The sequence below is a fragment of the Falco cherrug genome, chromosome 19 (genome assembly GCF_023634085.1).
Source record: "Falco cherrug isolate bFalChe1 chromosome 19, bFalChe1.pri, whole genome shotgun sequence".
NCBI lineage: Eukaryota > Metazoa > Chordata > Aves > Falconiformes > Falconidae > Falco > Falco cherrug.
The window spans coordinates 1,401,983-1,426,809 of NC_073715.1; the positions used below are offsets into that span (position 1 = coordinate 1,401,983).

The 24,827-nt window shown below is 60.6% G+C and overlaps 2 protein-coding genes across 6 annotated transcripts; both read right to left on the reverse strand.

The window, feature by feature from the left end:
• Positions 1-665: 665 nt before the first annotated feature.
• ETV3 (ETS variant transcription factor 3) lies at positions 666-11,912 on the reverse strand. Its single transcript, XM_055697100.1, has 5 exons — positions 11,732-11,912; positions 10,424-10,486; positions 9,215-9,452; positions 6,915-7,030; positions 666-4,412 (listed from the first exon to the last, which is right to left on the reverse strand). Exons 2-5 carry the CDS (start codon positions 10,467-10,469, stop codon positions 3,229-3,231), a joined length of 1,584 nt encoding a protein of 527 aa, XP_055553075.1. The 5' UTR covers positions 10,470-10,486; positions 11,732-11,912; the 3' UTR covers positions 666-3,228.
• Positions 11,913-18,506: 6,594 nt separating this feature from the next.
• Positions 18,507-24,630, reverse strand: LOC114014641 (SLAM family member 5-like). 5 transcript variants are annotated; one of them, XR_008729954.1, is made up of 8 exons: positions 24,288-24,630; positions 21,817-21,909; positions 21,086-21,427; positions 20,477-20,770; positions 20,231-20,350; positions 20,052-20,132; positions 19,280-19,387; positions 18,507-19,153 (listed from the first exon to the last, which is right to left on the reverse strand). XR_008729954.1 is itself a non-coding variant. In XM_055697177.1 (8 exons), exons 1-8 carry the CDS (start codon positions 24,358-24,360, stop codon positions 19,109-19,111), a joined length of 1,167 nt encoding a protein of 388 aa, XP_055553152.1. In that variant the 5' UTR covers positions 24,361-24,626; the 3' UTR covers positions 18,507-19,108. The 5 variants fall into 5 exon arrangements, 3 of the variants coding, with proteins under 3 accessions (XP_055553152.1, XP_055553153.1, XP_055553155.1); XR_008729953.1 differs by having other exon boundaries at positions 19,263-19,387; positions 24,288-24,628; XM_055697177.1 differs by having other exon boundaries at positions 20,041-20,132; positions 24,288-24,626.
• Between the last annotated feature and the right edge of the window lie 197 nt (positions 24,631-24,827).

The following is a 24,827-nucleotide window of genomic DNA, read 5'->3' on the forward strand; positions in this document are numbered from 1 at the left end:
ACAGCTCGAGCTAACCATGTCCCCGCCGTACGTGTATGCATCCACAACTAATCCCTGCTGAATCGATTCTAGGAAAGTCAAAGAACATGCCTCAGGAAAAGTGATTCGTTGGTTTGTTTTTTTTTTTTTTTTTTTTAAAAAAAAAAAAATAAAAAAAAAACCAACACCCCCCCACCCCCCCCCAAAAATAATCCTATCGGTAAATACTTTCTCCTTAAAAGCACTCTAAAAATCGATTTTTTTTTTTTTAAAAAAACAATCTGATTACGATTATTTCAAACCAAAAGAAGAAACTCAGTGTTCTTAAACCCACCAGGATCCGTAAGACAAAAAAAAAAAAACAACACCCCCCACCCCCCACACAAAAAAGTTACTTTAAAAACAAAACCATAATTATGGAATAAATAAAAACAAGGGACAACCGAGCAACGGGTGGAACCTCCCGCAGGCGACGAGGGCGACACGTTGGGCCGCCGAGGTTAATGCTTCTGGAGAGGGGTTCTTCCTCCTCATCCTCCTCTCCCCTGGAATCGGGGACGGGACACGCCGGGGCTCGTTCCGACTCCGCAGCCGGTGAAGTTCTGCCAGGCTCGCTCGCCACCGCCGGGAGACGCGTGGCCGATCCTCCCTGCCCCATCTGGAGCGGGATTTATTTATTTTATATATATTTTTTTTTCCTTTTTTTTCCCCCCAAAATCCTGGCTGACTGCTGGTTGTCCGCTTAAAGTCTCTTTCCTACAGATTCTCTATGACTAAACAAAGCAAAAATGGTTTAAACATTAACATGCTCTTGATTAGTTAATACAGGTGGACGTTGAGATTTCACCCATTTAAACTTTACAAGTTTAAATATTTTGGCACATCGGAATATATATAATTTTTTTTTTCGTGTGTGTTTTTTTTGTTTTTTTTTTTCTTTTTGTGGCATTTTCTTATTTAAAATGTATTTATAAGCGCCCTCCTCCGAGGCTGCTGCTAAGTCTGGTCGGGAGGAGCCCCCCTGCCTCACACCGAGGTGAGCCCCGGAGCTGGTGGGGGACGTGGGTGACGGTGGAGGGGGGGGGCCCAGCCAGCCCCCCGCCCCCCCAAAAAGCGAAGCCCATCACCCGCAGCCGGTCACTGGTCCGTTGTTGTCCTGAGAACCTGAGTCCTTTATCCCTGAACGCGGAGTTCCCGGTTTGCAGTGCAATGGCTATGAAGACAACACCCCCTCCCCTCCCCAGGCCCCCCCCCCCCCAACCGATTACAAACTTTTAAAGCCAAACAACAGTTCAACTTTTTTTTTTTTTTTTTTTTTTTTTTGCCTTAAACGAAGGGCGAGAAGGGCAGCTTCCCCCCCCCCCCCACCTCTGCCCTGGCCCCCTCCCCAAACGGGAGCGGTGCCCGTGGGCTCCGGCACTTGGGCGCGAGGGGGGGTGACGATATGCATGACGGATGGGAAAGGCCTCGTGTTTCTAATTCCTGAGTTCACTCGCCGACACCCTCTCCGGGGCCGGATTGAGGGGTTCCTTCCCCCCTTTTTCCTCCACGCTCGGGCTCTGACCGTGGAGGTCAATCCAGGTGCCGGATCCGAGCTCGCCCAGGCAAGCGGCTCACAGCTCCCGCATCCCCCGGCTACCACGCACCAGCATCTCCTCTGGGCATCTCCCGAGCAGCCCCGGCTCTCTGCCTACGAACGTTGGCAAAGAATTTTGTGCTCGCACACGCGCTCCCTGCCCTCCTCCGACAGTTCCCGAGTCCTCGACTGAAGGAATCTGCCCGCGCACGCCTCTCGCCTACGATCGCGTGAATAATCAGCTGCTCTCCGGAGACGCGGCTCTATCCCCGTGGAGATCGGGTCTTTCCAAGCTCCTTTCAAGGAATCAGTTAGGGATTCGTCCCCCGCCGCGGTGGGAGACGAGCGCATTCCTCAACGGAATCCAGAGTTCTAAGTTAATCAGCCTAACGACAAACGCAGCTGCGTAGGGAAAGAGCAGATTTACAGCAAAAATACAGCGAGATTTACACTGCGAACCCTGCCTCGACCCAGCCTGCGGCAACGGAGCCGCCGAGCCGCAACCACCACCACCACCGCGCTTCTCCAGCACTTCTCCATCATCAGGCACAAGCCAAAAACCTCGGGAAAAACCCGACCTCGGCCAAACGCGTCCGGCTCTGGCTGCTCCCGTCCATAGAACCCTGCTCGCATAAAGTGTCCGCGTAGTTAAGGCATGAGTCAAAGTGATAGGGGAACCAAACAAAGGAAATCAGATTTAACAAAGCTCCTGTCATTCCTTCTCTATGAACTCACCACAAGCATTTCAGTGTTAATCTTCCAATCACTCCCAACTCCACCCAGACAATTAGGAAAAAAAAAGAAAAAAAAAAAGAAAAAAAAAAAACCTAGGGTACATTTTAATGCGTATATTAAAGGCATTAGGTTATTTTTTTTTCTCACCCCGCTCCCTTCCCTGAAAGATTTTTTTTTTTTTTTTTTTTTTTTTTTAAATATTTTGCTCATGGCTTCTGCAGTATTTCAGAAAGGCGAAAGGGACGACTTAACATCTCCTGAAGCACTTCCCCCCCTCCCCCGGCCCCGAGATCCGCTTGCTGGGAACGCGCCTCCCTCTCCAGCAGCGTCCCACCTTGCTGGCGCACCGGTGATTTTCTGAGTTGTGTTTTTTTTCCGCAACCTTCCCCGCTCCACAGACAGTGCAATAATTCCTCGTCCCGTCCCCCTGATTCCTCCCCCCCCTCAAAAAAAAAAAAAAAAAATACAGACGGCTCCCGAGGCTGATGCACAGCACATCTCGAACGGGCAGGAAATCCTCTCCCACCATCGCACCAGGCTCCGTGTATATATATATATATATATATATATATATATATAAAAAAGGGAACTAGATGAATTCAGAGATTCCTGCTTCTATAAATACTAGAGCGCATAGAAAATAGACCGTGTCTGGAGTTCCTCCGTCCCGGTGGAGGCCTCAACCCCGCTGGAGTTCGTGCAAGGTGTGAAGCTTGCGCACAAGGGCGGCCGGCTTCCCTCGCCTCTCCTAATCGGAGCAAGACAACCGCGTCTCACCTGCAATTCAACAAGGAAAACAAAGAACACAAACCCCCTAGTTTCTAGAATTACCAAACCAGGCTAGCCCCAGCCCCCCGCCCGCCCCCCACGCTCTGCAACCTTGCTACATAAATACACGGATGTTTGCAGCGCAGACGGACCGCAAGGCTCCCCTGGCCTTAGGTGTCGGAGGCAGCCGTGGCCGTCACGGCTTTGGGAGCCGCCGCGAGGTGCGGGCTGCCCAGCGCCCCGTTCCAGTGGACTCGGCCGTTCTGACGCTCCTCGGGGACGTCCGCTTGCCGGTCACCGTTCCAGCGGCGCTTGAGACGCAGCTTTGGAGGCATCAGGGCGTCCTCTCTCTTCTCCTGCGCCCCTGATTCTCCGGCAGGCTCCCGGGATGACTTCTCCCCGCTGCTCTCCCCTTGCTCCTGGGGTTCTTCAGCCGAGAAGCCGGCCTGGGTGGGTGCCGGGGGGGCTGGGTGCCACGACGGGGCAGCCGGTCTGGCAAACACAGGTGCTTTCTCTTCTTCCAGGCTGGCTGCCGCGCTGGAACCTTCCTCTCGCTCAGTTTTGTCTTTTCCTTTCACCGCTGGCTCTTCACACTCTGCCTCCTTGTCCATCGCGGGCTCCACCTTGACCCTGGGAGGAGGGGTGGCCAGCTGGGGGACCGCCGGCTCCTCGGCGCTTTCCAGTCTCTCCCTGTTTTTGCGCCCCACGGGGGGAGGCTGTAGCTTGATGGGGAACTGGGGCTGCTCCTCCAGGGGCATTTGGCACTGTAGTGGTGGCACCATGAGCGGATAGCGGGGGAAAGTCCGCGGACTCAGGTGGTAGTTGAAGACGGAGCAAGCTTGTGAATGCAGGTAGTGTTTCATTTCTTCAGGGTTAAAAGAAAAGCAGCTGCTACCTGTGAAGGGGCTGAGGCCCGGAGAGGGGCTGTAGGAGAAAATGGTTGGAGTCAGGGACAAGGCAGGAGAGATCGGGACGTTTAGGACCCCGCCACGCCCTGGCAGGGGGGACACGGCGAAGGGGCTGTGAGGATCCGGGTACATCCCGGGCCTGGTGAAGAGAGGGAGCATAATATCGGGCTTGCGCTTCTGGTGGTTGACGCTACCGGCGCCCACCGCGTTGCGCGAGGCCATAAGATCCACGCCACGGCGCCAATCCGAGGAGCCGTCCTCCAGCTCCGGCATGTCTGGCTTCCTCTCGCCACCGTCACCCAACGCTTCGGGGTTGGATGGGACCAGGGACGCACTGGAGAAACGGCTGGGCTGGGCATCTTCGGTGGGAGAGTGGCTGTCCAGCGGTGGGAAATGGAAGCGGGATGAAGCTGTGGGGACGGGAGGAGCGCTCTGTGGCACAACACCTGGGGGGGGGGGGGGAAGAAAAAAAAAAAAAAAGATAGGGGAGAGAGTTAAAGAGCGCAGTCGCCAAGGGAGTTAAAACACAGGTAAAGAGCTGCTTTTCGGGCTGTGCCCGCGGGCGTCTGGAAGACTAACACAAAAATACCGTGCGTGCGCCACCAACAACGCAGCCGCCGCCAAGCTGGGAGCTGCCTTCCCCATCTGCTCCCTTCCCCTGCACGGCTCCCGTCTCCTCTGCCCACCTCCACACCTCGCCCCAGCCAAGGTTTTGTCACCCTCCAAGGCCACTGAAGCAACTTCCACTTTCAGCCGCCCTCCTGTGACCTCCTCGCTCCGGTTTAACCAGAAAACGTCTCCACGCGGGTGCGTGAGGAGCACAGTTAAGCAATCGCGCTCCAGCGCCACCGGCAGAAGCGCTGCTGGTTAAACCTCAAGCTCTCGGGGCTGACTGAAAGTCACCGATTTGTGCTTTGCTGGGAAGAAGTCTGCTCTCCACCACTCCTGCCAGCAACGCTGCCAGCTCTCCCTGGCTCCTCTTCCACCGCCGTGCCTACGGAGGCGCCTGGCTACGACTTACTCGTGCCGTAACGAGCCATATTGAGGCAAATCCTTCCACCTGCTCCCTCACCTCCCCAGCGCACCCGTTGACTCTCCCTTCCCTTCAAAACCCCGCCACCGAGAGCCGGGAGAAGAAACTTGATTCCAGTGCCCCAAACAGGTTTGATATCCCAACCCCCATCCCAGCCAGAAGGAAAGAAAACAGGTTGTAATTAGACAAGTGCATTCCAGTTCTCCAAACTTCTTTTTTTAAATGCATGCCCCAGAGATAGGAGGGAGTGGCTGCAAACAGGGAAAAGGAACAGCAGTGAGCAATATTGAGCTGGAACTGCCCAGACTCGTTGCTGCAAGTAATTATAGATTTGCAGCGCAGCTTCGTACTACATCTTACACCCCCATGCTTTGGCTAAGGACTCCTGAAGAACACACTGCCTTCTCCTCGCTGCCGTAAAGGCAGCGTGTCCCCCACAGGTGAAGCAGAACGCCTTTATGAATTATTTCCATTCTCCCAGCCCCGTTTGGCTTAGAAGACAATGCCTTGAAACGAAGCTGGGACTCCCCAGGGAGCAGGGTGGGATGCAGGTCGCTTCAACTGCCAAGATCAACGAGCAGTCACCACTGTACGTAGGCACTGGCTACACCAGCACCGGTGAGAAATACTCTTGCCCACATGTAAGTTGTTTTTCTCAGCCGCCGGGGTTTCGGAGTCAACATTCAAGCCCCATTTTCTTCCCCTGCTCTCTCCCTGCTAGACAAATCTTCAAGGCTCCCCCTGGGGCGCTCTTCACGAGGTGAGAACTAAGCGCACAGTGCTGGGAGAAAGGCTGGTTCAGGCGCCTCTGCGTTCTGCAGCAAAGAAAGTGTGACTTTGCAGTCTCAGGCCTCGCTGTAATGACTTCCAGAAGGTGGTGGTTGAGTTTTTTGGGTTTGTTTCTTTTGGTTTGTTTTTTTTTTTTTTTTGATGGACTCAATGGCCACTCGTTTCCCTGACTGCCTGGTGGCTGTGCAGTTACGGAGGCAATCACCCCAGCTGTAGAAATCTAGCTATGGGGGGGGGGGGGGGGGCGGGACTTGACTCCACCAAAAAGCGTCTTGCAAACAAAAGACCCTCTTCCAGAGAAACCACAGCAGTACTGCTGACTCTGGGACAAACCCAGAGCGAACTCCTGCTACTACTCCTGGCAAGAGACTCAAAGGCCTTTTTGGATGAAAAGGGAACAATTAACGCTCCGTTCCCAAACTCTCTTTCGTGATCCTGAATGTCAGCAGGCTGTTCTGCCGCAGGGAGGCTCGAGAAATACCTGTGATTTTAGTCAAACTCGGCTAAGTTACTGCTCTTCCTCTGGAAACTGCGCTCGCTATTACGTTCCTCTCAACTCTACGTAGAATTTGGTTAAGAAAAAAATTTCCTTTTGATTGAAAAGGAGCAAACCCAAAGCAAACAAGTGGCTTTCACAGAAGCAAGGAGGAGAGCAAACTGCTGTTCAGCTGTGAACTTTCCGACAGCGCCCGCCCGCATGCCTCGCCGTGCACCTCTAAGCTCCTTGTCAAGAAGGGTCACATTTATATGGCACCATAAACTTACGTTAGGAGCATGTGAGTGAGGCAAGGTCCCTGCAACAGAGCTAAAACCCTCTTAGCCCAAGGACAGCCACGACAGCGAGCAAAGCAAACCTGCAACACCCATAAAGGCAGGCGAGCGAGCTCGAAGAGGAAACCAAAATGCCTCCAGTCTCCCCCCTCCCCGCCAAAGCCAACCACAGCTGCGTCTGTGACAAACCCGAGGGAAAGAGAGCCCCAAGATAAGGCTTTATCAAGGTCCAGGCATTCCCACCACAACAGCACTGATTGCCCTGGCGGAGATGACTGATAAGGGGTCTGCAGGGGCTGTTCCACACGCCAGGAGCCCCGCCAGTTAAAAGCAGCAGCCCCCCCTCCCCACTCACCATTAGGCCGAATGTTAATGAACGGGTAGTTGGGCATCACCAGCTTGTTGAAGTTGAACTTGTAGGTAAACCTTTTGCCTTTTGTCTTGTGGAGAATCCTCTTGTTGTAATAGTATCTGTTAATAAGTTAAAAGAGATCGATCAAAGTGCACGGTGGCTTAAGGGCCCCGTTTCCTTTAGGGCCATCAACGTCCACCCCTGACGTACCTACAAAAATGAAGTCACCCCGAGAATTTACATTATTGATGCAAGAAATGATTAGTTGAGAGGGAAGTTTCCAAACGACACCCACTCCCCTTTTACAGCCCGTTCTTTAGCAGGAGGTTTCAAACCTACAGGTCACTGTGTCCCTTAGAACATGTGGGAAAAGGTGAGATCCTGAAAAGCAGCGAAAACTGAACAACAGGCCAAGCCTGTACGTGCTGGTTCTCACCCCTGTCCAAACTGGGACCAGTGCCACGGGCTGGGGGGTCTCGTACAAGCATCCCACACGGCGCTGGCACGACATCCCTATTCCCATCTGCAAAGTGCCCCGCAGCCAGCGAAACAGGCGGTCGCTCCACGTGGGCTGCGACTGCCGGGGGAACGTTACGGGACCCAGAACGGTAAGGGAACGTTCAGCTGAACCTGTGCTAAGAGACAGAACCCGCAAGAGGGGAATGTGCGCCTGGGCTGGGGCAGAACAAAACCCAGGGCAGCGGCAGAGCTGAGTGAAAAAAGACCAAATTACCCAGATGAGCTCAGATTTGGGTTTTATTTCTGCCAGTTTCAGGGCTCAGGGTATTGTAACAGCGTACCGGGTATCAGGCTGGAAATGGGGAGAGCTGGTTTCTGCTGCTCTCGTGCCTGTGAGCAAATTGCTTCCCTTTTGTTCACCCATTTGCACCTTAGGATTCAAAATGATCAGGGGCTGCAGAGGGCAGGCACTGGGAGCCAGCCCCCCACCCCTTCCTCACCTTCACGGCACCAAACCAAGGCAGGAGGACTCTGCCACAGAGACAGCGGGTATAATCCCCACCGCAGCCTCCTCCCCGCTTACACCACCACTGTTTGTCCTCAGCCTCCTAACCACTGGTGTCCAAACAAAGGTGTAACGCGCGGATCATCGCCACCATTCTCTGTCCTTAGGGGGTAGATCAAGGCAGGGTGCCTGTTGCCACAGCGCACACCAAACAAAGCAGCGCCCGCTCCGAGCAGGCGGAGGGAAGGAGCCACAGGTCCCCAGCTGGGGTGGCTGCTGCTACCTGCAGTGCCCTTGTCCCATTGCTGTCACACTGGGCATCGAGATGCCAAGACGTGATCCGTGTCGGCAGGTGGAGGCTATTTTCCACTCCCATGTACCAATTACAGCCCCGGTGCCATTCAATTTATTGTTTCCTTCCTGTTCCAGTACGAGACTCTCGTGTTTGCTGCCTTGTTTGTCTTTGTCAGCTCCACCCAGGAGGTATCACAGGGCGTAAGGCAGCGAAGTCCATGTTACAGACTGATAATGCCAGAACCTGTCAGGAACCCAGCTGCTCTTGCAAGTGACAGGCTTGAAATGCTGAAATATTTGGAGGGTCATGCTAGTTTTCCACCGTCTAACTTCAAAATATACAGCAACAACGGGGGAAAAAAACCCCAACCACCTAAGGAAGGGTCTAAACAGAGGGCAAAGTCGTACTGGAGGCTTTGGAGTTACAAAGTGCAAAGTGAGGAACGCTCAGCCCCTGTCTCACGCAAGGGGACAGAGGGTGTCCTTAAGATTACCCAAATTCCTGTCCTCCGGGCTCGGGAAAGACCCAGTCCAGGCCCTCGCCTTCAGACCAGTGCCAAACTTTGATTTGCCCAGATTTAGCGCTAGAGACTGGTACAAATTCTGTTAGAAAGGGGAGCTGCTTTCTCTGAAACGGTACCCTTGATGGTGTGATAATAGAGTAACACCTCTGGTTTCCTCCCACACCTTCATTGCTCAAGCCAGCAGCGGCAATGGAAGCTGAGAAAAGAGGCAGAAGAGCTCCCCGGAAGGAAGCCATTCTGATAATGACAACCTGAACCAGGGTGCAAATTTACACCGGGGTGCAGAACAGGGCACGGTGAACCAGGGACTCCCTCCTCTGTCTTTCTCATCACACCCAGGTACAGTCAGACCTACCCGAACAATGTGGCACCCCAGAACTCAAAATCAAGACACAAACCTCCCAGAACTGCAGGTGCCACCGAACCAGGGACCATCTACAACCAGTTGCCCAAAAGAGGCAGGGAAGGATGGAAGGAGGGCTTGTTACCAGCTCCCCGCCTCCGTGGGAGCTTCTGCTCACCTGAGCGCCCGGCTCAGCTTGTCGTAGTTCATCTGGGGTTTGCATTTTCTCCTGCCCCACAGTCGGGCCACCTCGTCAGGGTCCTTGATGACAAACTCCCCGTACTCGCCCTGCTGCCAGGCGATGACATGGCGGAACTCCTCCTTCTGCAGCAGCTCCAGGATGAAATGCCATAACTGGATCTGCCGGGAGCCGGGGCTGGACTCAGTCTTGTAAGCCCACTCTGGGAAATGATAACCTTGGAAAAGGCCAAAAAAAGCGAAAGTCACTCAGAGAGCAACAGGAGCTCACAGCTGCCAAGCTCTGCTGCCTATTTATCGTGTTTTCGCCAGGGTGAGACCACAGAGCATCGCTGGGGGCCGTAATTCTCCTAAACGTTCAAGGTGGAAGCACAGAAACCCGGCTCTCCTACTCTAGCTGCTCATTTTCTGATTCCTTTTAGCCCCCTCTCCCCGGAGGGGGAATTAAACCACCACAAAAAAACCCCAAAACAGTAAAACTGAAAGGGACATAAACGTGAGCAGCAGCAGAAAGGAGCTCAGCAGCTTTAGGCAGCGTACAATTTGGACTCCAGGCAGCTAAAATAAGGCAAATCATCCAGATTTGAGCATTTGGTGCGCTGATGTTGGGGGGCGAGGGCAGACAGCTCTCAGCTCCCCTTTATTTCAAGCCACGGCAGCCCGCTCCAGATTCAACTGTGCCGGCAGATGTTTCTGAGCGACTGCCAAGTTCAGCTTTCTCAGAATAGTTTCCCAGCACAACTACTAACACGAGGGGTTTGGGTTTTTTTTTTTTTCCCCTTTTCTCCCCCCCCCCCCCCCCCCCAAATCATCGTGGCTACAATTTCAGGCTCCAGCAGCGTGGAAGAAGTCGCATCACGCTCCAACGCCACCCACACTGCTATCGCAGGCTGCAACGGAGACAAAACCAGGCACGAGCTGTACCAGAGCAGAGGGGATCCGCCTCAGGGACCCCAAATCCTTACGGAGAAAATATATCCGGGAAGATTTATTTGCATATTAAACCTGGCGCTCTTAAAAACTTGCCGACAGCCCACCGAGCAAACATCTGACCGATCCTCACTCACACACGGCTTTTTGCCCACATAAGAGAGCTTTTGGGAGAGGTGGAATTAATCCCTCCTGAGCTCCTTTATCCTGGGAAAAGAATTTGTAACAGCTGAACAACTCAGCCTTTAGACTTCCTTACCTCCTCCTCCTTCTGGCTTATCCACAATGCTGCAGCCTGCTTTCATTTTCTCCCTCCTGCTGACTGGGAAACAGAAGGAAATCGGCATCAGCGACATCCACACGCCATTATCGCGGGCAGCGCTTGGAATTGCTCTGGAAAAACCACCTCCAGCTGTAACCCTGCCCGGGGTCTCCCCGATGGGATTCAGCCCAGTGCATCTTTCCAAAGAGCCGGTGGTTTAATCCCCGTTTCCCTCCTGCTTGGGGAACGAAACGCCGCACGGCGGGGCCGTCAGACAGACAAAACAAGCCAAACACAGTTTGTCTTCTGTTACTAGACGGGCTCCGCTGCCAAAATACACAAGCTGCTGAGCTCGCCCAGATGTACCAGCGAGGGGAAAAAAAAAAAAAGGGGGGGGGGGGGGCGGGATAAAATCCCAGCTCCTGATCCCCGCTGGAGACGGCACATCTGATTCCAATCGCTTTAGGTGAGCTGGGCTGGAAGCGTGACCTGCCAGCGCTTTGGAAATCAAGGGTTGCACCCCCACCAAAAAAAAAAAAAAGAAAAAAGAAAAAAAGGGTAAAATGGGCACCGGGGAGTAACAGCAGCACCGGGCGCCGGCTGCGGGCAGCCCCCCCGGCCCGGCAGGCAGCCGAGCCCCCCGGAGGCACCGTCCCCGCTCGGTCCCCGCCGGGTTTCGCTGCTTTGAAATGTTCAAAGTATGTAAATGGCTGCCAGGAGGAGCCGAGGCGCCGCGGCGGCGGCCGGGCCCGGACTCCGGGCTCCCGTTACAGCCCCGCCGCCCCCTCCCGCCGGCCTGCCCCAGCCTGCCCGCCCGCCGCGCCGCTCCCTCCCCTGCCCCGGGCGGGGCAGCCACGGCCCCGCCGCCCCCCCCGCCACGGGCCCGGCCCGCCGCCTCCCCAACACCGTAACCCGCCCCCCCCTCCCCGGGAACCGTGCGCCCCCCCCCCCCTCCCGCTCCCACGCACCCGGTTACCGGGGGGCTCCCCCGCCACGGCTCCCCGTAGCGCTCCCGCAGCCCCCCGAGCGCCCCCCGGTAACCGGGGGCTGCCCGTTCGCCCCCGCTCTCCCCCCCCCGCAGCATCGCCCCCAAAGGCCTCCGGGCACCGGGCCCGCCGCGGCCTTCACCTCCCGGTTCCCGGCGGCACCCCCCGCCGCCGGCACCCCCCGTCCGGTAACCGGCCCCCTCCTCGCCGCAGCCTCGCCGGCAGCCGCTCCCCCGGGCCCCAGCGCCCGGGGCGGCCCCGCCGGAGGCCGGGGGGCGGCGGTGGCGGCGGCTCGGCCGCGCCCGGCACCGGGACCCACCTGCGGGGGCGGCGCGGGCCGGGCCGGGTCCGGCGGGTGACGCGGGGGCGGGGGGGCGGCGGAGCGCGCCCGGGCCGCGGTGCCGATGCGGGGTACGCGCCGCTCGCCTCGCTGCTGCCGCCGCCGCCGCCGCTGCCTCCCCCGCACGGCCGCCGGAACCGGAACCGCCGCCACCGCCCACACACTTCCGGGCACGCTCCGACCCGCTTCCGCTTCCGGCCGCGGGCGGCGGGCGCGCGCACGCACGGCCCCGCCCCGCGCTGCGACGGGGGGGCGGGGGGCGGCCGTGTGGAGGTGGGGGGCGTGCGGGGGTCCAGCTGTAAGAGCCTCCCATAGGGGGATCCAGCTGTGCGGGGACCCCACTATATGGAGATCCAGCTGTGCAGGGATCCAGCTGTGCGGGGACCCCCCATATGGAGATCCAGCTGTGCAGGGATCCAGCTGTGTGTGGATCCAGCTGTGCGGGGATCCGGCTGTGCGGGAGCGCTGCTATAGGGGGATGCAGCTGTGCAGGGATCCAGCTGTGTGGTGATCCAGCTGTGCGGGAATCCAGCTGTGCAGGGATCCAGCTGTACGGGAACCCCACTATATGGAGATTCGGCTCTGTGGGGACCCGGCTGTGCAGGGTCCAGATGTGAGGGAATCCCACTATATGGGGATCCAGCTGTGTGGGGATCCAGCTGTGCAGGGATCCGGCTGTGTAAGGATCCAGCTGTGCAGGAGCCACACTATATGGGGATCCAGCTGTTCAGGGACCCCACTATATGGGCATCCAGCTGTGTGGGGATCAAGCTGTGCAGGCACCCTGCTATACGGGGATCCAGCTGTGCAAGGATCCGGCTGTGTGGGGATCCAGCAGCTGGACCTTGCTGTCTGGCAATCTGGCTGTGTGTGGGGTCCTCTATGTGGGGATCCAGCTGTGCGGGGACCCCACTATATGAGCATCCAGTTGTGCAGAGATCCAGCTGTGCTCACCCTGACTATATGGGGACCCAGCTGTGCAGGGATCCAGCTGTGCAGGGGTCCTGCTATCTCAGGGCCCAGCTGTGCAGGGATCCAGCTGTGTGGGGATCCAGCTGTGTGGGGAGCCTGCTATGTGGGGGTCCAGCTGTGCAGGGATCCAGCTGTGCGGGGTCCAGCCCTATAGGACCCCGGCCATACGGGGATGGGGCTGTATGGGGGGACCCGGCTGTGGGCCCCCACACTTGGGGTGGGGGTGGCCCATGACCAGCCCCTGACGTGCTGCATGGAGCCGTGGGTGCTGCCCCCCTCCGTGGGTGCTGCCCCCCTCCATGGGTGCTGCCCCCCCCTCCATTGGTGCTCCCCCCCCCCCCCCATGGGTGCTGCCCCCCCACTCTGCCCTTGCTGCAGCTCCCGGGGGGGCCGTTTTGGCTGGGCCCCCACCCCAGTGCCAGCCCCGGCCCTGAGCATCACCCCCTGTCCCCCCCCCTCCCCGGCTTTGCCACACACAAATGGCTCCACCCCGCGCCCCACCTAGACACCCCCCCCATAGCTGGGAGGGCAGCCCAGGCCCCCCTCCCCAAGCTGCAGACCCCCCCCCCATCCCTGGGTGCCCTGGGGGGGGGGGGGGGGGGAGTTGGCCCCCATAAATCCACCCACACCTCGCTTTCACTCACCTTTACTGGAGTCACCAGTGAGCCAAGGGGGGTGGGGTTGGACCCCCACTCCAGCCTGACCCCACCACCCCTGCCCATTGCCAGGGGGGCTCGGTGGTCCCTGTCCTGCTCCAGGACAACGTGGGGACACTCAGTGTGGGGACAGAGCTGGGGGGGTGGGATGAGGATGGAGCCCCCCGGGTCCTGGCAGGGACACATGGCACTCACGGGCGGTGCGGGGCTATGTGGGGGGCTCGGTGCCTTCCTGCAGCTGGCTGTAGATGGTGGGGGGTGGTCTCGCTGCTTAGGGGGGGCAGAAAACAGGGGGACACCCCCCCCAAGCCAGCGGTGACAGTCATGACCCCTCCCCAGCCAGGACAAGCCCCCAGGGATATGGTGGCCCTGGGAAGTGCCCCTCAATGTCCCCCCCTGGCACCCCCCACCCTGTATTCAGAGTGATGCTGGGAGCTGCTGCTGGGGTGGGGGGGCTGGAGAAGGGGCTGCAGCCCCCAGCTCGGGGGGCTGTGGAGGCACGGAGGGACCCTCAGCCACAGCGCCTCGGGGCGGGGGGGGGGCTGGGAGCTGGAGCCTGGGTCTGGCATGAGCCAAATTCAGCCCCAGCATCACCGTGCAACGGGCCAGGAGCCGAATTTGGCCCCGGCATCACCATGGAATGGGCCAGGAGCCAAATTCAGATCTGGCATCACCGTGCAACGGGCCAGGAGCCGAATTTGGCCCCGGCATCACCATGGAATGGGCCAGGAGCCAAATTCAGATCTGGCATCACCGTGCAACGGGCCAGGAGCCGAATTCGGCGCCAGCCTCTCACCCTCACCCACACATCGGTGTCCAGCGGGGATCTCCTCTGGATCCCGGTGACCGTGGCTCCTCCAGCAGAGCATCCTCGCCAGAGGGGGAGGAGAAGGTGGCTGCGGGGAGAGGAGCAGGCGGGGGTGAGCTAGGGGGTGTCAGAGGGAGCCGGGATGCAGGGAATGGGGGGATGGAGCTGTCCTGGTCCAGGCAGGCAGAGCCACCGCGAAGGAAAAAGCCGGTGCTGGGCAGCACCCACTTGCCCCAGCTCCTTTCTTCCTCTTCTTCTTCCTCTTCTTCTTCCTCCCCAGCCAGACGGAGCCGAGCAGGGCTCCCATTCCCCCTCTGCACCACGCATCTGTTGGGACAAGCCATGGTGGGTGCCAGGACGCCGCTGGGTGGCCGGATCTGGGGGCCGGGGGTGGGGGTTTACCCTGCGGGGGGCACAGGGTGCCCAGTGGGACTGAGACGTGCTGCTCCTCGAGGGGGTTTCGGACCACGCAGGTGTAGGTGGAGTTGAGGGTGCTGGTGGGCATGGGCAGGCACAGCGTCTGGTGGTCCTGGCAGAGCTGTCCCCACGGTGTCCCAAGGGAGCCGCTGAGCTGCCAGGGAACCTCAGCACTGCTGTCAGCCGGCGCTCAGCACCACAGGCTGATGTCGTACCGTTGGGCGCTGATGGAGAGCTGCTGGCGCTGGATCTTTGGCACCGGCAACGTGTAAGGTGCAAAGGCAGTCACAGGACCCAGCCTAGCAGGGGACACCCCGAGGACACCCTGGGGACACCCTGGGGACACCCTGGGCCCCCAGGGAAGATGGGCTGGGCTGGAGGGGCAGCGAGAGGGCACGGGAAGGGGAAGCACGGAGGGGGGTGGGTCACAATTAGTCATAAATCCAGGAAAATCCACATAACAGATGCTCAGCAGCCAGAGCAATTTCTCTTCCCCTTTCCTGGGTGCTGATAGCTGCGGGGGCAGGAGGGTTTTATCACCTCCTGCGGACTGGTCCCACTGGGGCCATCAACCTGTCGCATCGCCCGGTGATTTGCAACCACCCACCGCAGACGGAGAGGTTGAAGAACTGATCCTCCACCAGCGCCGGGTGCAGTGTGATCTGAGCCCCGCAGACCCCCCTGGTCCTTCACCGTCTTATTGGGGGGCAGAGCTGGGGACAGCACCACAGACCCCCTCAGGACGCTGTTCACCTGCCTGAGCAGGGCAGCCACAGCTCTTGGGCAGGACAGGGGTGATCTGGAGGATGGGGACCCCCAGCAGACCCCCCTGTTCTTGCCTACAGCCCCCCATCCGAGGTACCCGTGGGCATCTGCCCACCGGTGCCTTAGTCATGAGAGCGTGGCATCCGCCTGAGATGATTCATTGAATCCTACACCCTTCACCTCCCCTGCCAGCATCCCCAGCGGCTGGGTACCACACGTGGGGTGGGGCTAGGGGGATGCTGGGTGCTCATGGGGCCTTCCCAGCATTGTCCCGTGTTGTCCCAGTGTCACCCCACGCTGTGCATGAGTCATCCCCACGATGGGACCAGCCAGAGCTTCTCGGAGAGGATGGGGATGCTCTCCCCACCACACTGGCGCTGGAGTGGGGCTCAAAGCAGAGCAGGTTTGAGTTTAAACCTACAGAAAATGTCCCCAGGGGTCCCAGTGGGGACAGGGACCCTCCACCGAGGGCCATGGGCCAGCTCGGTGCTGAGCCTTTGGGGTGCAGCATCCTGGGGTGACAGCCAGATGCTCCCAGCACCAGAGCTGCCCACGCCGGGGGACGCGGCTCTGAGATACCAAATGCTGCGAGAAGCCAGTGCAGGGGACGGAAGGACAAATGACCACGTCCCCGCACCACAGGCCTCATCCTGCACCCTGGCTGTGAGCTTCCTGCGAGCTTCGGGGCTGACTCCAGCCTCTCCCCTGGCTCTCCACAGCCGCCTTGGTTTGCCAAGAGGAAGGCGAGGGGAACCCCGCGGCCGGCAGCCAGCAAACCACACGCATCAGCACAGCATGGCCATGGGCACCCCCCAACCCCACTTTAGAGGATGCGCTCACAAAGGAGCGAGGTTGGGAGGGGGATTCATTCGTGTACCACAGCACCAGGGGCTGGCAGGGCGCCGCGCTCGGTGCAGCAGCCGTGCATGGTGATGGGGAGCGAGATGATGGTGCTGCCGCATCCCGGCTGTCCTGGAGCACCCAGCTGGTGGGTGGGTGGGTGGGTGGGTAAACCCCCGGTAGCACCCAGCCCTTGCCCACTCGCTGCACCCATCCAGCATTTTCCAGGAGCCCCGATGGCCGCAGGATGCCAAACTCGCCGTCCCGAGGCACCGGGAAGGCAGCCGTGATGTTGTGGCACAGCCGGAGCAGCCTGGGGTCAAGCTGCCCTTCGGCCTCCCTCTTCCTCCTCAGGGAAACACACAGGCAAACAAAGAAGGAAGGCGGCCCCTCCTCATCTTCCTCCCTACCTCGCCAAAATTAATTTTCATTCATTTTCCCTTTCCCTCGGGCGGGCCTGGCCCAGCCGAGCGCACCCAGCAGCAGCCACGGGGCATAAGAAAGAGCAAACAGCCCCAAGGTGCCAGCTCTGGGGTCCCCACCCTGGGGTCCCCACCCTGGGGTCCTCACCCCAGGGAGCAGAAACCTCTCAGGGGGTCAATTTATACCGAGTAAAGTGAGGAGAGGAGGGTGAGCAACGCCCTGAGCGTTTCTCCCATCGGCTGCAAGCCAGCAGCCCCCGCTCCCCCACCCAGATGCTGCCGGTACCCCGGAGCATCCTTCGCCGAGGGAAATCCTGTTCCCATCCCTAATATTTCACGGATTTTCTAAGCCCCCTCCCCCAGGTTTCATTTTGCAACTGGGACGCAAAAGCTGTGCCCCCCAGCTTTCTCCCACCGGTCGCTGAGAAACAGGGGTCACACAGAAACGGGGGTGACCAGCATCGGACCAGCCATGGTCCGCCCCAGTGTGGCTGCTGCCCTCCCCTCACACCTACCTGCCACCGCCAGGAGCCAGAGCAGCAGCCAGGGGACACGGGGACATGGGGGCTGGGTGACATCCCTGTTGCTCTGACGCTGCTGAGCTCGACGCCTTGATCCTGACCCTATGTACCGGCTTGGAAGGAGCGAATGTGCAAATCCACCCACCGAGAGCAACAGCACCTTCTGGGGGGAGCTGGCAACCAAGGGCACAGGGGGACCCCAAGTCCCAGCCGGCGCGGCATGGCCACGGCTTGGGGTCGGTGGGGTCCCTCCTGGGTTTGGGGCTGGTTCCCAAAGCCCCTGGGCTGGTCCCCGCTGCCCAGCCCTTGTTTTTCCCCTGGAAATGGGGGCGATGAGCGTGGTGCACCGGCACAGCCCCAGGGCCCTGTCCCCTCTGCGGGGTCAAGCTGGGGTGGCTGCTCCTGTTGGGTGCTGGTTGGGGGCACAGTGTCCCGCATGTCCCTCGCACCCTGGGTGTGCTGTTCCTGGCACCCGTGATGTCCTGTCCCCTGCACCTGGGGTGTGCTGTCCCCTGCAAATGGGGTGTCCTGTCCCCTGCACCCAGGATGTCCTGTCCCCTGCACCCAGGATGTCCTGTCCCCTGCACCTGGGGTGTCCTGTCTCCTGCACCTGGGATGTCCCATCCCATGGAAACGGGATGCCCTGTCCCCTGCACCCAGGATGTCCTGTCCCCTGCACCTGGGGTGTCCTGTCCCCTGCACCTGGGATGTCCCATCCCATGGAAACGGGATGTCCTGTCCCCTGGAAACGGGATGTCCTGTTCCCTGCAAATGGGATGTCCTGTCCCCTGCACCTGGGGTGTCCCATCCCTTGGAAATGGGATGTCCTGTCCCCTGCACCCAGGATGTCCTGTCCTCCATACCCAGGATGTCCCGTCCCCTGGAAATGGGATGTCTTGTCCCCTGCACATGGGATGTCCTGACCCCAGCTCCAAAGTTCTTTCCCACTGGGGGCTCGGCCAGTTTCTCCTCGCCAGCAGCAAAGCCTTTGCTTGAGAAGCTCTGGCTGAGCCAGACCCCCCCACCCAGCACCAACAGGAGCCACGTCAAAGAGGAGCAAGGTCTCTGGGGACAGCCCAGCCTTGTCCCCACACTGGCTGTCACCCCTCGGGGCTCCCAGTGGGTCCTGGCTGTGATGGAGAATCAGGCTGCGAGACCCCCTGGGTTTTGCGGGGCACGTGGGGGGGCCGGGCTGGGGTTTCTCAGGGTGCAACCCCAAACCTGGCTGGTTTGCACGGCCCGGGGATGCTTTTAGTGCGACGGGTCCACGTGCAGATGCATGGAGCGAACCAGGCGTGCGGGCACGTGCCCGCCGGTGCCCACGCGTGCCCACACATGCCGTCAGCTCTCCCCTCTCATCTCACCAACATTTATTTTGCTCTTTTTACAACGGCGGGAGGTCTGGCCGAGCGAGGGGCCCCGTGACAGTAGGTGCTGGACACGGCAGGCAGTGAGACACCCCCTCTATGGGGTGGGGGTGAGGAACAGTGGGTGCTTCTCGGTGGAGCTGCGCAGGCAACGGTCCTTTCTGCATCCCTCTGTGGCCCCGGAGATGCCACCCAGGTTCGCTCCGGTGAAGCTGCATGGGACGGGGCTGGGGGGACACCCCGGTGTCCCCCCCCCATGTCAATGTGGCAGCAGCGGAGCTGGTGGGCAGGTCCACCCCACGTGGGCATCTCCCCACAGAGGGAGCATCCCTCATCCCAGAGCATCCCGGGGCATCTGGGGACAACGGAGGGGTCCCCCCAGCTTCGCCACCGTTGCCACCACTCGTTTTTGCCTCGGGCCGGGATCCCACTCCCCAAACAGTCTCGGGGGGGCATCAGACAAGGAGGTTGGAGAGAAACCGGAGGGTGGGGGGGAAGCGTCGGTCCGGCTGTCGCCCCGAGACGGTGCCTCCCATCCCCGGAGCCAAAAGGGGGGCTGGGGGGGTTGGATTTGGCACACAACGCACTTTACAGCCCTTCTGGGAAATCCCGATGCTCCGGCTCTGCGGGTGCCTGCGGGAGACAGGACCCCTTCAGCCTCAGCAGCGGGTGGAGGTTGGGGGGACCCCCCATGCAGACTCCCAGGGTGCTGGTCCCCTTTGGGGGCAGCCCCCCCCCGCACCTGAGGGCCTATGTCACCTCCTCGGCTGTGTCCTCTGGCGCCCGGCGGATCTGCTCGTAGACGGTGGTGACCGGTGCTTTCTGCGGGGGGCTCTGCTCCTGGTTATTTTCGGGGTGACCCAGGCCCTGCAGCAAAAATTGGGGGTGGTGGTGAAGGACCCCCTGGCCCCGCTCCCCTCCCCAGCCCCAGGAAGCCCCCACAGGATGCTCTGCCCCAGCACAGAGCCCAGCCTGCACCCTTAGGTGTCCTGTGGGGCTGGGACCCCACTACAGCAGGGACCCCGGTGTGGCCAGGACCCCCACAGTGTGGCTGGGACCCCCAGTATGGCCATGGTCTCCAGTGTGGCCAGGACCCCTGGTGTGGCCAGGACCCCTGGTGTGGCCTGGACCTCTGGTTTGGCTGGGACCCCCAGTGTTGCCATGAGCCCAGCGTGGCTGGGACCCCAGTGTCACCAGGACCCCCAGTGTGGCTGGGACCGCAGTATGGCCATGGCCCCCAGTGTGGCCAGGACCCACCATGTGGCTGGGACCCCAGTATGGCCATGGCCCCCAGTGTGGCCAGGACCCATCGTGTGGCTGGGACCCCCAGTGTGGCCAGGACCCCTGGTTTGGCTGGGACCCCTGGTGTTGCCATGAGCCCAACGTGGCTGTGACCCCAGTGTGTCTGGGACCCCCAGTGTGTCTGGGACCCCAGTTTGTCTGTGACCCCTCAGCATGGCTGGGACCCCCCAGCACAGCCCTCCCTGGGCAGCAGCCCCCAGCCCCCCCAGGGGCCTCACCTGGTCATTACCTTCCGGGGGGCTCCGGCGCACGATCTCGGCGTACTGGGGGTCGGAGGGGCTCTCCTCGGCAGGCACCGTGGGGGTGGCAGCTGCAGGGGAGTGGGGTGTCAGGGGGGGCCAGGAGACACCCCCCTCCCTGCTCAGCCCCCCCAAAGCCATGCCGGCGCTTAGGGGGGGCTTCACTTGCCTGGGTCTGCTGCCTTCTCGCTATTCATCCGCCAGCACCAGAAGGCCCCCCCCAAGCTCACCGCCAGCAGGATGAGGGTCAGGACGATGTACCCCGACTTCGAGAAGGACGTCTGTCCCCCTGGGAGGGCGGAGAGAGGCACTGAGCGGTGCCAAGACACCACCCCCCAAGGGCTGCCCCCCAGCCCCGTGCCGAGCCAGCCGGCTGGTGTGGGACCCCCGAGCACGGCCGGGGTGAGGGTCTCACCTCCGCTTTGGCAGATGGCTTGCAGGTCGAAGAGGACGACCTTCTGGTCGGCGGGGTTGCTGACGGTGCAGGCGTAGGTGACGTTGGCGGCGGTGGGCGGCAGGGCCAGCCGGAGGGTGGTCCCATCGGGGGAGAGCTGGTGGCGGTCGGAGGTGGGGTCCCAGATGATGTTGTCCTTCTTCCAGGTGACGTTGACGGCGCCTTTGCCGGCACCCTGGCACTGCAGCGTCAGGTTGCACCACTCCAGGGTGCTGGCCAGGAGCTGGCTCCGGGTCCGGGGGCTCGGCACCGACTCTGCGTCCGATGCAGGGCATGGGTCAGCACGGCACGGCAGGGATTTCTCCACCCCGCTCATCCCCACTGCCACGCTTGTCCCCAGCAGGGCACGGCATGGCCACTCCAGGGACCCCTGGAGTGGCAGGATTTGGCCTTTTGCAGAGCTTGAGGGGCTGCAAGCACTGGGGTGCAAAGGGGTCTAACCTAACACTGGTAAACCCCATCATCGCTCCGTGCCTGTTTCCCCACCTGGAAAGGGGTCACTGCTCGCTCTCAGGGCTTTCTATTTTTGCCCCCAGTGCCTCTGCTGAGCGCCAGCGTGCAGCCGCTCACCGTAGACAGAGAGGTTGAAGAACTGATCCTCCACCAGCGCCGGGTGCAGTTTGATCCGAGCCCCGTAGACCCCGCTGTCGCCCCGCTCCAGGGCCACGATCCTCAGCGCCGTCTGGTTGAACATCTCCAGCCGGTCCTTGAAGCGGTCCCTGGGGTCGGGGCGCTCGAAGCCCCCGGGGCCGAGCTCTGCCACTTGAATGGTGGCGCCAGCGCCGGCTGAAAAGCTCCACTCGATCTCCTTCACCGTCTTGTTGGGGGGCAGAGCCGGGGACAGCACCACGGACCCCCCCAGGACGCCGTTCACCTGCCGGGGCTGTGCCCTGGCTTGGCCGAAGAGGAGCTCTACAGACAAGGCAGAAAGTCACCAGGTGTGTGGGGACGAGATGGGGACGGTGGGGACAAGATGGAGAGAGCGAGGGAGAAGACGGGGAGAGCGTGGACAAGACGGGGACAGAAGGACCCTTCGGGGGGAAGAAGCAGCATCTCCCTGCCCTGACGGAGCCTCCTGGTCTCCTCTTCACCAGCTGGTCCCTCTCCAGGCTGGGGACGGGGATGTCCCCCCCCACTAGAAGACCTCATATCCTGATGGAGCCACCTCCTGCTCCGACAGGGAGGGAAGGATGCCGGGCTTGGAGACTGGTTGCCAAAAAAAAATAATCAAGCATCTACTGGTTCAGATGCGGGCGCCCATCTGAACGCTGCCGTCCCCGGGGCTGCAGCCGGGCTCTCACCAGAACATCGCTCCAGCAGGCTCTGGGAGGAGTTCCCAGCCAGCATCTGCAAAACCTCATTGTCCGCCTGAAAACGCACCTCGGCCAAGATGCCTACGAAAGATCGACAAGGGTTAAGGCGATGGGGGAGAGCGGGGATGGCTGGGGAGGGGGGGCCCTGGGGATGCTGGAGCAGCGGATGGAGCCACCTCCAAGGTGCAGGACCAGGGTGATGCCCGAAGGGATGGAGTTTGCTGCCTCCAGGCCAGGCAGCTCCCCCAGCCCCAGGGGCAGACTCCAGCCCCTCCACCTAAGCCTCCACTCGGATTTTTTTTTTTTTTTTTTTGGCAGCATCGACAGCTCTCTGCAAAATCACGCCAGGAGCTGCTCGGCACCACCTCCCTCGCTCCTGGCAGCTCCCGCCTACCTACAAGCTGTCTCCTCTGCCGGCCCCGGCCCCCGCAGCCCCCCACGCCCCTCTGCCGTTGGGATAACAGCCTCCTCTTCCCCCAGCCCTGGTCCCACGCCAGGAGCGGGATGCCCAGCCTCCGGGATGGTGAGGGCGGGGCGAGCAGCTTTGCCCTCATCCCGGCTGGGATGTGTCCCCCACGACGGCCGGGTCCTGGGGTCCCGCATCACCTTGATGCACAGCCCCCCTCGCCTCCCCTCCACTCCCCCCACCCGTAGGAGGCAGAAGCAGATGTGCCTGTATATTAAAGCAGCTTAAACACAGACATCTGAGTGTTTAGTTTATATAAAACCCTCCAGCAGCCCCACATTACAAGCTGCCTCTTTGCTTTAGCAGAAGCGCTCCTCGTTGCTGGAACTTTTGGTGCTCTGACCCTGCTTATCCCAGGCTCGATTCGTGTTCTTTCCAGCAAATCTTAAACCTCAAGGAATTTCTGACGCTTCCCTGGGTGACTGCGAAGTTTTTGGGGCCAAGTGAAGCCACCCCGGCTGTGGACACCGTCGCTGCACGGCTCTCGCTGAGCCTAGAGGGAGGGTGCTGAGCCTGTGCATGCGAGTTGGGGATCAGTGGGGTGCTGAGGGAGAATCTGGGGGTCTCAGAGCACTGGATTTGGGGTCTGGGGGGTGACAGCCACCACCCCAAGTAGCAGAAAGGATCTGGGGGGGGGGGCCTGCAGAAGCTCATCGGGCTTCTTACGGAGAAGCTCAGACAGATGCTCTTCCCCCATCCCTCGCTGTGGAGGCTGGAAGTGTCCCCCGTTAGCTGTGCCCACCCCCCCCCGCCACCCCCCCCCCCAGCACTGCCCACCGTGTTTAACCCAGGGGCTGCCCACCCAGGGCACCGCAGCAGCATGGGCAGCGACACGAGCGTCCTCCCTGCACCCCTCCCGGCATTTTCCACCCTCCCGTGGCACATCCGCGGCTCTCGGGGGGGGTCCCCGCCGGCCGCCCCCGCACTATTGTAAGAGTGGCTGGAGGAAATGACGGCTGGGAAAAGCCGACTGGTGCCAGGCCTCCGCCGAGCACCGCCGCCACCTCGCCTCCCCGGCATCCTCCAGGCTCATCCTGTTTACCCCAGGATTCGGGGGACCCCAGTCCCAGCAGCCCTGACCCCCCCCCCCCCGCCCCCCCCAGCAGCACCTGGAGGGTGATAAACACGTTGATGCTCGATGCATCACCGATGCCTTCAGCACCTGGATGTGCCCACCCCGGCTCTCCATCGGACCCCCAAAACCCGGAGCCATGGAGCTGCTTTCCCCCCACCCGGGGTTTATTCACCACCTTTTGCTCTTTCTCATCACTCCCCCCATCTCCACCGCCCTGCTACGCTCTTATCAAATAATTTTGATCAAAGCAAGCAAGCTGGAAAACTCCGAAGCATCGTCAACAGCCTATTTTCCATCTAGCTGGGTCAGATATTTGTCATCAGCGTGGCAGGGCTGGCACCTGGTGTCACCGCTCAACAGCCCGGCTTGCTCGTGAAGCTAATTAATCGTTAGGAAGATAACCCCCCCACCCCCCCGCCGCCGCTAATCTGCCCGTACTATTAGATGCTTTCTGTAGGAATCGGAGGTTTTATGGGAATTATTAAACGTGTGGATTAGCACGCTGGGAATTAAGGGGATTCCTCGCTCCCGCTTTACGTAAGGAGCTGCTTCGCAGCTGGAGCTGGCACAACCCCCGGGGGGCTAAAAGGGCTCTGTGGGGCGACGGCGGCCCCCGACATAAGCTGAGTTAGGAGCGAGGGGACCCTCGCAGGGGGGCTGGAGCCGGGGTCCTCCCGGCTGCTTGGCCGCCGCCTCGTTACGAAACCTCTCATTAAGGCTGACCCGCTGAGCCAGCCTTCCAGAAAGCACCTCGGCTCGGAGGGGCAGCGGGGGTGGGCTGCAGTCAGCCCGCAGCAGGCAGGGAGAAGGCAAGGATGGGGTCGGCATCCCTGCCCGCATCCCACCCCGCTGCCAGCCCCCTGCCCGCGGGCTCCCGTGGGATGCGGGCTCAGGGGCAGCAGCCGCCCGCGGACTCACCTGGGCCGAGGCCGAGCAGTGCCAGGAGCAGCGAGGGCAGCCGGGCTTTGCTCCTGGCCAATTCCCCCTCCATTTCTCCTCCTCGGCTCTTCGTGTGGCTCAGTGGGCAGAGTCAGCAGCGGGAGAGACGGGGAGGAGCAAAGCCGCCTCTCGCTGCAACCCGTAGGAAGCCGTGCATCGCAGGGCACAGCCAGCTTATTAATTAGCTCGCCATAAATGATTAGGTGGCTGGGGGAAGCCTGCGGTACCCGCGCTACCGAGGATGCTAAACCAGCGTGGCGGGGGCTGCCGGTGACCCCCCGACCCTGCGGCATCCCTCGTCAAGCTGGTTCAGTGCCCGGATTAATGCCGGCAATGCCCGGCACAGCCCTGCCAGGGCTCCCGCTGGGATGACCAAAGGCTGGTGGAAACTGGGCATCCCAGTAGCAAGAGCACTTCTCTGGAGAAGTCCAAGCAGCAGGAGCATCCTGGAGCACGGTGGTGGGAGCACCCCCGGCTCCGCTTCTAGCGGTGGGGGTGGGGGGGGTGTATGGGGGTACC

Bases quoted from the DNA above. Each gene is read 5' to 3' on its own strand.
- ETV3 (XM_055697100.1), bottom strand. From the start codon at position 10,469: ATGAAAGCAGGCTGCAGCATTGTGGATAAGCCAGAAGGAGGAGGAG. The intron at 7,031-9,214 runs GTGAGCAGAAGC...ACTTATTAACAG, and splicing joins AAGCTGAGCCGGGCGCTCAG to ATACTATTACAACAAGAGGA. The intron at 4,413-6,914 runs GTGAGTGGGGAG...CCCCCCCCCCAG, and splicing joins CATTAACATTCGGCCTAATG to GTGTTGTGCCACAGAGCGCT.
- LOC114014641 (XM_055697177.1), bottom strand. From the start codon at position 24,360: ATGGAGGGGGAATTGGCCAGGAGCAAAGCCCGGCTGCCCTCGCTGCTC. The intron at 20,133-20,230 runs GCAAGTGAAGCC...ACTCCCCTGCAG, and splicing joins CGAGAAGGCAGCAGACCCAG to CTGCCACCCCCACGGTGCCT. The intron at 19,154-19,279 runs GTGACATAGGCC...TGTCTCCCGCAG, and splicing joins CAGAGGACACAGCCGAGGAG to GCACCCGCAGAGCCGGAGCA.